The sequence below is a fragment of the Xyrauchen texanus genome, chromosome 19 (genome assembly GCF_025860055.1).
Source record: "Xyrauchen texanus isolate HMW12.3.18 chromosome 19, RBS_HiC_50CHRs, whole genome shotgun sequence".
Classification (NCBI taxonomy): Eukaryota; Metazoa; Chordata; class Actinopteri; order Cypriniformes; family Catostomidae; genus Xyrauchen; species Xyrauchen texanus.
Window position 1 is genome coordinate 14,429,558 of NC_068294.1, and position 12,968 is coordinate 14,442,525.

General features: G+C 42.7%; 1 protein-coding gene across 1 annotated transcript in view; it reads left to right on the forward strand.

Annotated features, from left to right (window-relative positions):
• Window positions 1-12,968, forward strand: part of fstl5 (follistatin-like 5) — a 246,588-nt gene that overhangs the window by 203,692 nt on the left and 29,928 nt on the right. Inside the window, 2 exon segments of the mRNA XM_052149538.1 lie at window positions 4,675-4,701; window positions 5,107-5,225. Coding sequence (XP_052005498.1) covers window positions 4,675-4,701; window positions 5,107-5,225 — 146 coding nt within the window.

A 12,968-nucleotide genomic window follows, 5' to 3' on the forward strand; every position in this document is an offset into this window, starting at 1 on the left:
TCTTAATAATGCAGTACCACCAACACGGATATTTGCATAACATTGCATTAACATGATAGACGCTGAACTGCATTCTCAACTCATGAATACATTGATAGGTCGATGAATGATTCAGAGAGGGGAAGCAGAGATGCAGACCCCAGGCATTTGTCTTGATTAGTTTTCCATTTGTGTTACCGACCTAATTAGAGTCCAACACAGGCTTCTACCTGTTACACCATCACAGTCTATACGCTCCACTGCTTTTTTACACCACCGGCAGCTTGAAATGTGACACTGTTGTCTGGAAAATGCCATTTCGGACCAAATTTGAAGTAGGATATGTGGTTTCTCCCAGCAGCCTAGTTTGTCTTACCCAGTGTTGCTCATTCCTACTCCTTGAGAGCCAATTCCTGCAGGGTTTAGTTTCAACCCTGCTCAGACCTGTCATTAATTTTCAAGTATACACAAAGACCCTGGCTGCATCTGTAAGCTAATAAATTTGACCCTCCCAGGCTGTAGGTAGGTAGGAAGGCATCAAGGCAGGTCCAAACTCTTAGAACTGATCAGCCTTGACATCAATTTGTAGGCGAACCCAGAAGGATAATTTGCCGTGGGTTCCCTCTGAATTTTCTTATGGGTTTTTATAATGTTTTTTTTTTACTTAACCTGTTTAACTTAACCTTTAAGTAAACATAACTTGATGAAACATGGATGTTTTGTTCTATAGCATAAACTATATGTGTAAGCATAATTAGCAATAAAGCTCATTCTGATTCAGACTCTGATTACTGTACAGACTTTCATACCTCAAAAGTGAATTTTGAAGCCGCCGTAAGTTAGTTTTTTTTAAGAATGCAATTCATTACGGTTTAAAAATTCACGTTTGAGGTATGAAAGTGCAATTTATGTTGTAGACAAGATGTCCAATTATTTACCTCAGACCTTATTTTACTTATAAATCTAAAACTACTGGAACATTTAAAGGGAACCCATGGTGAATTCTCTTCTGTGTTTTTGGACTTCAACCTTAACATCTATTTTATTTGTGTAACACCCTGTCTTCTAAGATTCCTTCATCTGGTTCTTTTTTGAAGGGAACCCAGATAAAGCCTTCAATGTCTATGTTATACCAAAATCCTGTGAAACTGGTTTGGTGGTTGGTTGAAAGAATTAAAATGCTGTCGGAAAGAATGGTTGAAAGCAGTAAAATAGTTTATAAATGTGTACTTTTAAAAACAAATCAACTTATCACTCATTTTTACTCTAATGTGGTGTTTTTTACTCGATGTGGGGTGATTCTTACGAAACCTACAAGAAAATTTACTGATCCTATTTTACTCCAAAATAATAAGAAACAAATAGGAAATTATATTTTGCACATAGAAAATGAAATAAAGAAGTGTTATGATAATGAGAATCATCATTAAAAACAATGGTAATCATAAAAGTAAAATTTCCAGAAAAGTTACAATAATGACAATTGAGTGGTAAAATGTGTCCTAAAAATATACTCAGAATGCAAAAAAAAAGTAATGGTCCTAAATGTAGACTTCATGTTAATGTTTCAGTAAATATATGACCAGGACATTTTCTTAATAATGGCTTGGTTTTAGACATGATGTTGCAGTGCTTTTGAAAGGCTGTCTGAAACCAGTTTACACAAACACTGCCAGCAATGTCATTGACTGAATGGACTGTGAGGCAGCATGGTAGCAGCCTTAGTTTTTGGAAGCAACCCTTAGATAGGTGTCAGTTAGAGTTGGAAATAAAATTTGCAGCAAAAAAATTCTAGAAGCTGAAATGAGTAACTCTTCTCTAACCTGAACTACTGTAGAAAGCCATGTTCTTGGATGGATGAGCCAAATTGCAGAGTATAATCTATGAACCCTTTAGTTCAATGGAGCTTTGCCCATTCCCCCTGCCTGGTGATGAATTGTGTCAATCCACTGTGTTATTGGAAAAGACTGGGCATGTACAGATCACATTTCTTAAAATCCTGGTTCATACGCTAAAGGAACTCCCCCAAGTCTTTTTACATTTTTATGACCTCATCAATTGCTGATCCAATGGCAACATTTGTAATAAATGTATTTTAGATTGTACTGATGTACTAACTCAGAAACAGAAAAAGATCTTGAGTAAGGACTTTGTAAAGATTAACAAGCTCTGTTGCTCCATCGCTATTCTTAAAACTGTTTCTCTCCTCTCCTGTCTCAGTGATGATGTAAGAGAGGGAATGAGAAGAGAACGAGAATCACTTGGTGTCGGGTTAGTAGCAAAAGTGAATTGTGGAAGATTGCTTTGCAGACTGTGAGAGATAGAGGCCAGGACAGAATAAGAGAGAATCTGATTGGTCAGATAGGAACAGATGGAGGTTGCATTTTAAAACTGCACTTGTGAATAATTGGAAAATAATAAAGACAGAGAATGTAGCCATAATTTGCATTATGTACCAATGTTATCTGCTAATGAGTCATATTTATCAATAAATCTTTGTAAAAACAAATGTGCACTTATAAGTAAGGGATAATGTACAGTCAGTTGGTTCTTACCACAAAATAAACCCAGACAGGTTGATCAAGTGTTGACTGTACATTATCCTGCTTATTACATGGCTACTAACCAAGTAAATAAATAAATGATGTGAAATATTGATTTGCGTTGAAATTATGTTATTATGTTGGTGTTTATAAATGGTGGTGGCATAGTGGGCTAAAGCACTAAATTGTTAAGCAGAAGGTTGTTGGATCGATCCCCACAGCCACCACCATTGTGTCTTGAGCAAGGCACATAACTCCAGGTTGCTCCGGGGGGATTGTCCCTGTAATAAGGTCTCTGTAAGTCGCTTTGGATAAAAGCGTCTGCCATACGCATAAATGTAAAATGTTACCGTCTGACTGCTCATTATCCATCTTATTCAAGACTACTTGCCAAATAATTAGATATATGCACATGAACAATTGGTTTGCGTTGAAATAATGTTATTATGTGTGAAGAAAGAAATTGCTAATTTACAACTCTGATTTGGTTATGTTTCAATGATACTTTGCTAAGCCACTCAATTCCCATAAACCCATTTTTATTTATATAAAGCATATTTGACTACAGTTAGTTAGTCATTGAACTACACTGGCAGCCAAAAGTTTGGAATAATGTACAGATTTTGCTCTTATGAAAAGAAATTGGTACTTTTATTCACCAAAGTGGCATTCAACTGATGACAATGTATAGTCAGGACATTAATAACGTGAAATCTGTGCAGATCCTTGTCATTCTAACTGTCAGTTTGTCCAGATACTCAAGTGACCTTTTACCCCACGCTTCCTGTAGCACTTGCCATAGATGTGGCTGTCTTGTCAGGCACTTCTCATGCACCTTATAGTCTAACTGATCCTACAAAAGCTCAATGGGATTCAGATCCATAAAACTCTTTTCCGATTATCTGTGGTCCAATGTCTGTGTTTCTTTGCCCACTCTAACCTGCAATTCTTCCTTTAAGTCCTGCATCCCTGAGTCTTCTCTTTACTGTTGTATATGAAACTGGTGTCGAGCGAGTATAATTCAATGAAGCTGTCAGCTGAGGACATGTGAGGCATCTATTTCTCAATCTAGAGACTCTGATGTACTTATCCTCTTGTTTAGTTGTACATCTGGCCTTCCACATCTCTTTCTGTCCTTGTTAGAGCCAGTTGTCCTTTGTCTTTAAAGATTGTAGTTTACACCTTTGTATGAAATCTGCAGGTTTTGGGCAATTGCAAGCATTGTATAGACTTAAATCCTCAAAGCAATGATTGACTGACAAGTCTCTAGAGAAAGCTGTTTCTTTTTTGCCATTTTTGACCTAATATTGACCTTAAGACATGCCAGTCTATTGCATACTGTGACAACTTAAAAACAAACACAAAAACAATGTTAAGCATCTTTTCATGAACCAAATAGCCTTCAATTGTGTTTGATATAATGGCAAGTGATTTTCTAGTATCAAATTAACAATTTAGCACAATTACTCAAGGATAAGGCTAGATCTAGCCCCACTGCTAGAAATGGGGCTAGATTTGATAAAAAATTACTTTTTTCAAATATTGATGGTGTTGTTTTTACATCAGTAATGTCCTGACTATATTTTGTGATCAGTTGAATGCAACTTTGGTGAATTAAAGTACCAAGCTAAATATGTACATTATTCCAAACTTTTGGCCGACAGAGTAAATCTGCAAAGTTTAAAGTTTTTAAAGAGCCATTATTAACCACAACACCAGCAGTTATGGGTAAGTAATTATGCTTAATGAGAAGATAAGCTTTGACTTTCACCTGAATGCACATTGTTTCCTCATTGTGAACACTATTTGTGAGTGTGTGTGTGATTCTGAGGGCATAAATCCCTGTAGGCCGACCTCAATGTTTAATGCCGACACAGTATTGATTACACATGAGTGAGTCAAATCAATAAGCTCCACAGGTTGCAGAGTATAATTACTTTGGCCAAATCAAACTCAACTCTTCATTGCTTTAAACCACACTAGAAAAAAATAACCAGGAATAACGAATGTTGTGCTGCAAGTAATCTGTGACTGGTTTTCATCAACACAGAAGTGTGAATTGACCTTTCTGCTGTAGCTATCGAGAAGATAACGTGTTTATTTGTAAATGCTGCAAACCTCTCTCACACGTCTTCTGTCTCTTCTTTTACAGTGGCAAACATCCTCTGGAGAGAGGAAGGTATGCAAGTTATTAGAATTTGTCCCAACTATATGTAGTTAATTAAAGGGATAGTTCACCCAAATTTGAAAATTATGTCATCATTTTCTTATGTTAGCAACCCATATGACTTTCTTTCTTACGTGGAACACAAAAGGAGATTTTTGGCAGAATGGAAAAACTTTCATTGAATGGAAAAAAGATGAATGTGAGTGAATGTTGACTGAGACTAAAATGACATCTCCTTTTGTGTTCCATGGAGAAAGAAAGTCATACAAGTTTTGAGCAAAATGAGGTGAGAACTTGCTGACAGCATTTTCATTTTTGGGAGAACTATCCCTTTAATGCTGAGACTAGTCACTTTTTGAGTTAATCAGGGCCTTGGAAAGATCATCACATAACAATGTCATATATGTTCTGCTGCAGGTCTTGGGATTGGAAACATGTTTTATGTGTTTTATGAGGACGGTATTAAAGTCATCCAGCCAGTTGCCTGTGAGATTCAGAGACACATCAAACCCAGCGAGAAGCTTCTTGGCCTGCAGGTGAGCTGTTGTATCAAATAAATATTAAATTACATGTTTGTATTAGTGCTATTTATTTGACAGTCTTCACAAAGTTGTTCTTTTAACCCATTTTATATACTTCAAGCTTGAGAATGCCTTTAAATTCCCATTCAATTCCAGAATTTGAATTGATATAGCAAAGTTTTTATATAATTACGAATTATAATATTATATTTGTATTTCTTTATATTTTAATTAAGTTTTAGTAATACATTTTTGAAATGCCACCCATTGAAATGTGTAAATGGGTAATTGAAAAATAAGGAGCTAATTTAAAACGTCATGGTTACTGTTGTAACCTCAATTCCCTGAGGGTAGGAACGAGACGTTGTGTCGAATGAAGTGACACAAGGGGTCTTCCTGGGACGCCAAACGTACCTCTGAACCTGAGAAAAGGCCAATGTCAAGTTTTCAGACAGAATTTGCATGCCCCACCCCAGACATACGGGTATAAAGTGAAGCGGGGCAGCGAGTGCCAGTCAGGATTTTGCACTGAGGAGCCAAAAATAAGGTATGGCCGTTTACAGTGGTAGGTCTAGTGCTGTGGCAGGAGGTTCCTTCCCTCGGGAAACGGAGATTACAACAGTAACCATGACGATCCCCTTCTGTCACTCACTCAACGTTGTGTCGAATTAAGTGACACAAGGGGTCCCATATAAAAACGCCACGCACTGACCGTGTTATGTGAACTGCCGAGACAGTTGCAAGCAGGCTACTGTGTGCTAGAGGCAACTTTGTCGGCTGCACGTAGCCCTCCCCAACGCCCCCAAAGAGGTGTCACATACCTAAGGTCTTTATGTCCCTGCACCCCTGAGGGGGGAACAGGCGCTACATGACTAGCATGGGAGCAAGCCCGGCAGCCGCGCCTTTTCACTCACTATGTCTCTCACATAGGACGTGAAGCAGCTGGGGCTATCTTAATGCCCTGAAATGCGTCGGGGAAAGCAGTCTATTCTTTCAGGGGGAAAAGACCCTGTGGAGGCCACATCCTGTCTAGGGAAGGTAACATGTGACAAATACACCACGAGGGTTGTGAAGCCATATGTGGGAAATGGCATGGTGATCAGTCCAGCCTACTGAGGGGAGACTCTACAAGCACGGCAACCGGGGCAGCGGGGCTTCCCAAGGGAAACGCGGGTCTGCCAACAGGTGGACCGTACCGCTGGAAATACATTATGGGGAGTTTGCCTGAAAAGGGAAAAGGGAATTGCTCCGCTGAATTCGCTGGCCAGAAGGCTAGGGAGGAGAACATCCAGGGAGCGATGCTAAGTGGCTAATCTGGGATAGAAGGCACACTGGATCAACTTGGTGAAGGGCGCTGAATGCAAGCGGCACACCCGGTCGGTTGTGCAGCGTTACCGAGTTCTACCGGCTCTGACCTGACAAAATACGGGACGAGACCAACTCAACCCTGAGATTGTAAAATCTGTCAAAGGTATTGGGTGTTGCCCAGCCCGCTGCTCTGCAGATGTCTGCTAAGGAGGTGCCAGGGCCAGTGCCCATGAGGATGCCAAACTTCTCGTAGAGTGTGCTTGAACCTGCAAGGGGGCGGGAACGGCCTGGCTGTGCTAACCTCTTTTTGGAGACGGCGTTCCCTTTCCGCCATCCGCCGAAGCAGACAAAGAGCTGCTCGAAAAATATAGAGCTCTGCGTGCGGTCCAAATAGATACGCAAAGCACGTACCGTACACAGCAACAAGAAGGCTGGGTCTGCCTCCTCCCGGGGCAGCTTGCTTGCAGGCTCATGACCTGGTCCCTGAAGGTGGTCGTAGGAATCTTGGGCACGTAGCCCGGTCGTGGCCTCAGGATAACGTTAGAATGTGCCGGACAGAACTCCAGGCAGGTGTCGCTGACAGAGAACGCATTCAGGTCCACAGAGAGATTCCAGGAGGGAAACAGGCTAGGCCGAGGAGGGTTCAGTCTCCGGGTGCCTTTCAGGAACCTGATAATCAAGTCGTGCTAACCTAGGGACTTGCCATCTACTGCGTTGTGGTGGTCTGCGATAGCAGCTACGTACACCTTCAAGGTGGGGGGGACAGCCTCCCCTCCAGCCTCTCCTGCAAGTGCAAGAACAAGTGCCACTTTAGGACGTAAAGTTACCTGGTGGACAGAGCTCTGGCTTGGTTGATCATGTCTACAATTGCAGGTGGTAGATCCACTAGATCTTCCACATCACTTCCAGGGGCCAGACATGGAGTTTCCAGAGGTCTGGGTGCGGGTGCCAGAGGGGGCCCCGTCCCTAAGAAAGAAGGTCCGAGAACCATGCCCGGGTGGGCCAGTAAGGGGCCATCAGGATGACCTGTTCCTCATCCTCCCTGATCTTGCACAGCACCGGTGTGGTGCTCACTGGGGGAAATGCGTAGTTGCGCAGCCCCCGGGGCCAGCTGTGTCCTAGCGCATCTGTCCCGAGAGGAGCTCCTGTCAGGGAGTACCAGAGCGGGCAGTGGCAGTTGTATTGGGAGGCAAAGAGCTCTATATGTGCCTTGCCGAATTGGTCCCATATCAGCTGGACCACCTGAGGGTGCAGCCTCCACTCTCCGCTGGGCAAAACCTGCCGCAACAGCGCGTCCGCCCTCGTGTTAGGTTTGCCAGGGATGTGAGTGGCGTGCAGCGACCTGAGTCGCTCCAAAGGAGGAGATGGCGGGCGAGTTGTGACATATGACGAGAGCACACGCTGCCTTGGCAATTTATGTACGCTACCTTCGCAGAGCTGTCTGAACGGATCAAGATGTGCATGCCCCGGATTAGTGGGAGAATCCTCTGTAGGGCAAGAGATACAGCCAACAAATCTAGGCAGTTGATGTGCCAACGCTGGGGTCCTGTCCAGAGGCCAGCAGCAGCATGCCCATTGCACACGGCGCCCCAACCCTGTCAAGAGGTCTCTGTGGTCACCACGACACATCTGGACACCTGCTGCAAGGGTCCGCAGAAAGCAGAGGTCTGTCCAAGGGTTGAAAGTCTGACGGCAAGATATGTGCCGTGGTGCCATGCCCATCTCGGGACTCGAGTCTGTAGCCACTGCTGAAGCGGTCTCATATGCATCAACGTGAGCGGTGCGGCCGTGGCTGAGGATGCCATATGCCCCAGGAGCCACTGGAATTGTTTTAGAGGAACCGCTGTGCCGGGCTCAAAGAGAGTGAGGCACTTGAGCACTGACTGAGTGCGCTCGTTGGTGAGGCACGCTGTCATTGAGACTGAGTCTAACTCCATGCCGAGAAAAGAGATGCTCTGTACCGGGACGAGCTTGCTGTTTTCCCAGTTGTCCTGAAGCCCTAGACAGCTGAGGTGCCTGAGCACCTGGTCTCTGTGAGCGTAGAGTAACACTCGAGAGTGAGCCAGGATGAGCCACCTGTCGAGGTAGTTGAGTATGCGGATGCCCACTTCCCTTAGCGGGGCAAGAGCTGCCTCTGCGATCTTCGTAAAGACGCGAGGGGACTGGGACAGGCCGAAGGGGAAGACCTTGTACTGATATGCCTGGCCGTCGAAAGCTAACCATAAGAAGGGTCGGTGTCGAGGCATAATGGAGACGTGAATGTATGCGTCCTTCAGGTCTACCACCGCAAACCAATCTAGCTGTTGAACGCAGGTAAGAATCTGTTTCTGCGTGAGAATTTTGAACGGGAGTCTGTGTAAGGCCCGGTTGAGAACTTGCAGGTCCAAGATTGGTCGCAAACTGCTGCTTTTTTTGGGCACGATGAAGTAAGGGCTGTAGAAACCCTTCTCCATCTTGGCTGGAGGGACGGGATCTATTGCATCCTTGAGGAGCAGGGTCGTGATCTCTGCTCGTAAGGCTCTGGCTTTCTCGCAGCGCACGGAAGTGGAGCGAACACTGCTGAAACGAGGCGGGAGCCGGATAAAATTAATTGCATAGCCGTGTCGGACTTTCGAGGTCAGTGATGATGTCATTCTACAGGCTCTGGAGGGGAGACAAGTGGATTGCAACCGCTCTGTCCACCTGGGGGACCTCCGTGTACCCATGGGCCACCCCGCCATCCAGGGTAGTGAGAGTGGACGAGCGGGGTTGGTTCCGGGCAGTAAAAGGTGCCCTCGAGAAAGCATAGCGAACATCTGCGTGTCAGCCTCAGACTGGGCGAGCAGACCCGAAGGTGGCAGCCCAGACGAGTTATCAGCATCAGACGCCGCTGGGACGCTCTCCGATGCAGCGGAGATTTCGTCATCCAATTCCGGGGGCTCAAGGGAGAATACCGGCTGGCCGCGAGGGGAGCCACACTCATCCCGAGTGGTTCGTGGGGATTTACCCGGCGAAATCGAGCCCGTCGTCATCCCCAAATCACCTTCATCACCAGCTGGGTCATCCTCAATCCCGTGGGAAGAAGGAGAAAAGAAAGCCACAACCGCAATGTTGCCATGGCTATGTTCTCGCACTGAGAACATGAACCATTCATAAAACGCTGCCTTGCGTGTGATCGCAGCCCAGGCACGTGAGGCAGCTTTTATGACCGACAGAAGAGGAGAGAAATCAACCGCATCCAGGAACTACACAGAGGCGGAAAGATAACTTTAAAAAGACGCGTCCTGAAAAGGACGTTCAACGCCTTCTGTGTGTTGCTCTTTTATGAGTGAGAACTCAAACTTTGGCCTTTTCTCTGGTTCAGAGGTACGTTTGGCCTCCCAGGAAGAAACCTTGTGTCAATTCATTCGACACAACGTCAACAGAAGGGGAACATGTGTTAAAGAGGTCATGAAATGCTCTTTTTTTATGCTAAAAATGACAAGATGCTGGATGAAACCAAATGGCTTCTCCGTTTCAGAATTGTAACTTGACACTACAGGCTCTATTTTCGTGAGTGCAGCACAATGCGCTTCGACCGTACACAACATCTTATCCAATATTTGTGAGAGTGCAATTTGATAAAATGCATGGATTAAAGGTCTTAGACGTGGAGGCAACTGGGATTCGTCCTCAGCCACCCAGATTGAGGGGATTTACTACACCACCACGAGGACTTAGTGTGCATCGGGAATTTGGCCTGCCAAATTGGGGAGAAAAGGAAAAATAAATTAAATAAATTTAAAAAAAATTTTTATTTTGACTAGTAATTTTCCAACAGTTGTCGTAGAGTGATTTTTAAGTTACAGCAAAGGGGACTGGCGGAAGAAGTTATAGAGAGTAAAATGTTTGGATTTAAATAGATTTTTTGACCACTCCATTATTTTAGTTATATTTACGTTCAATTTGAAGTGTAATTTGAATTTACAAATATTTTTGGTTAAATTTTTTCATGTTTCAATAAATAATTACATTTTTCAAAATCAATCACTGATTACACTAGCCATAATTTGTGTCATTAGATGAAAATGATTCATAATAATTACTTAATTTAACAGCACATACATCCAAATTATGATGAGAATCACATTTTCCATGCGTATAAAAGGAGCGTGTCACTGTCATAGCAATATGCCTGACATTCATCAAGAACGCAGTTAATGCACTGAAGAGCGTAATTTTCAAATCTTCTAATTCATTGCATACAGTCCATTTACACTTCCAACTTCTTAATAATGTGCTGTCTTTGTTTGAATCATTGGTGCTTGAAGGAATGGACTATATAATATAACGCAGACAACGTTGAATAGAGAAAATCCACTGAATTAAATGGCACTTTTCACGCCTTCTGCATGTTGTGCGGATGATTTCGCCAAACCCACTTGCGACTTGACTTAGCTTATTCATGTACGAAAATGCCCAAACTTCATGGCCATGCCCATTGACTTTGCACTTATAACTTTAAGGCATTGCCTTGTGCATAAAACTTGTGCTCTTAGAATAGAGGCCTGCATCATTTAAAAGTGGCACAAGATACATGACATCTGTCTAGTGCATATTTATATGCAACAATAATTAAAAATAGTCTAGATGGGTCCCCTTTGGTGTTCAGGAATAGTATGGTCTGTCTGTCCTGCTCTGTCTCAGTTTACTAACTGAAGCACCAGTGGGTGGGGCCAAGGGAGAGATGAAGTAGGCATTGAAGTTTTTCACTGTAGTGTTTGTCATGAATGAATGGTCTCCCTTGTAAAGTAGGGTAGTCTCGGAAGTATAGAGAATGAGGAGTTTTTGCAGCTTGGTTTCAATAAGTGCTTTTACTCTTTTGCTCTTTTGCTCTTTTACTCACTTCCTCTCCCATCCCCTTCAAATTCTGCTGCAGCTTCTCAATTACACATAAACACCAGCACAGATCCACCACTCATGACATGACTAAGATTTCAACTCCATCTAATTAGTGCTGTGATCACTGTTCACACTGCTTGCAAGTCCCATGTGGCTGCAGTCTGGAGTTTGATCTTTGGTTGAACTCTTCCCTCCACTCTCTCTTTACTTAATTTTCATCCCTTCTTAAAGCTGCATATAATTTCTTGTTTGTTTCTGATTGACAGCTGCTAGATTTACACAAGAGATTAAATGAGAGCATTCCTCTTTTCTGCTGTTTCATCTGAGCTGGGTGTGCTGATTAGACAACTGCATGTATGTTTTTTTTCTTTTTTGGAGCTTATTGAGCGCTTGGGTTTCCAACCTCCAGAGAGGCAGCAGGCCTCTATTAGAACATCAATCAAATACCAGTCCATAACGGCAGGCCCCAGAGCAAATTCTGTTTATAGAGCATCACAATGGGTTTTTCCTACGTTCTGCTCATGGGGAAATGAGTGTCATGTCTACTTACCTCTTATTTTTAATTCAATGATCATTGTGAAGACGAGACATTCATTATGGTTACAGTTAATAGTAGCAATGTTTGGGGATGACAGAGGCATTTGGTTGAGCTTTTATCTGGTGATATAAGCTTAATAATCATGCTGTTACACATTGTTAAAGGTGATATGTGTTTTTTTATTTTAAAATATGTTCTCCTATCCCAGCTTAATATGCAGAGACAACTATAAGCCATTCATAGTTTAATTCCACTAAAAAAAGTGTAAACATTGTGGCTTTATGGTACTATCCAAACATTGATAATTTTTTTTATATTCTTATGATTATTTCATATCTATGTAAGTTTACTATTCTAATTGTCTTCACACCCATTTATTACAGATATATGTGGTGGATCACTAAAGACACGAGGTTTGTAATAATGTTTGGATAACACCCTTGAATATAAAAGTTAAAAAATAAATCTGATATGGATAAAAGCCTGTGGTTCTTGCCCAAAATAAAGACATAGTTTGTGACTCATCTTGATTGTTGTTGACAGCCCTTGAGTATACCAGTCAACAGCACAACCACAGGAGATGCACACCTCGGCTCAACATCTGTAGCCATCAATCAAGCAAGCTCTCACCTCTTTAACCATGGCACATTGTGCCTCAGGACAGCCAGCCACTCACACATCTTACATATACGGTCTCCATGACACTTCTGCCCACTATGAGTCCACATTCACTCTGTCAATTCCTCTGTAGGCTAACACTACAGAGTCTAATACTGTTTTGCTTTTATAGTTTGGTTGTTTTTAAAAACCTAAATTACAGTATTTGGGTGACTTCAAGTGGCAAGCAGGATTACATTGGTGAATAGACCTGAATATCTCTACAGAAATTAAATATTGAACTCTGTTCTTTGCAGAGTCCTATTAAGTCTGCATTAGTGTTGGAGGTTCATTTCTAATTTGGTATTGTTTAAGAAATTAAAGACAAATACTGCTTTTTAAGCCTAGAGATGAGCCCTGTTCACACTGACAGCATTTGAATGGCTGGAGGTCAC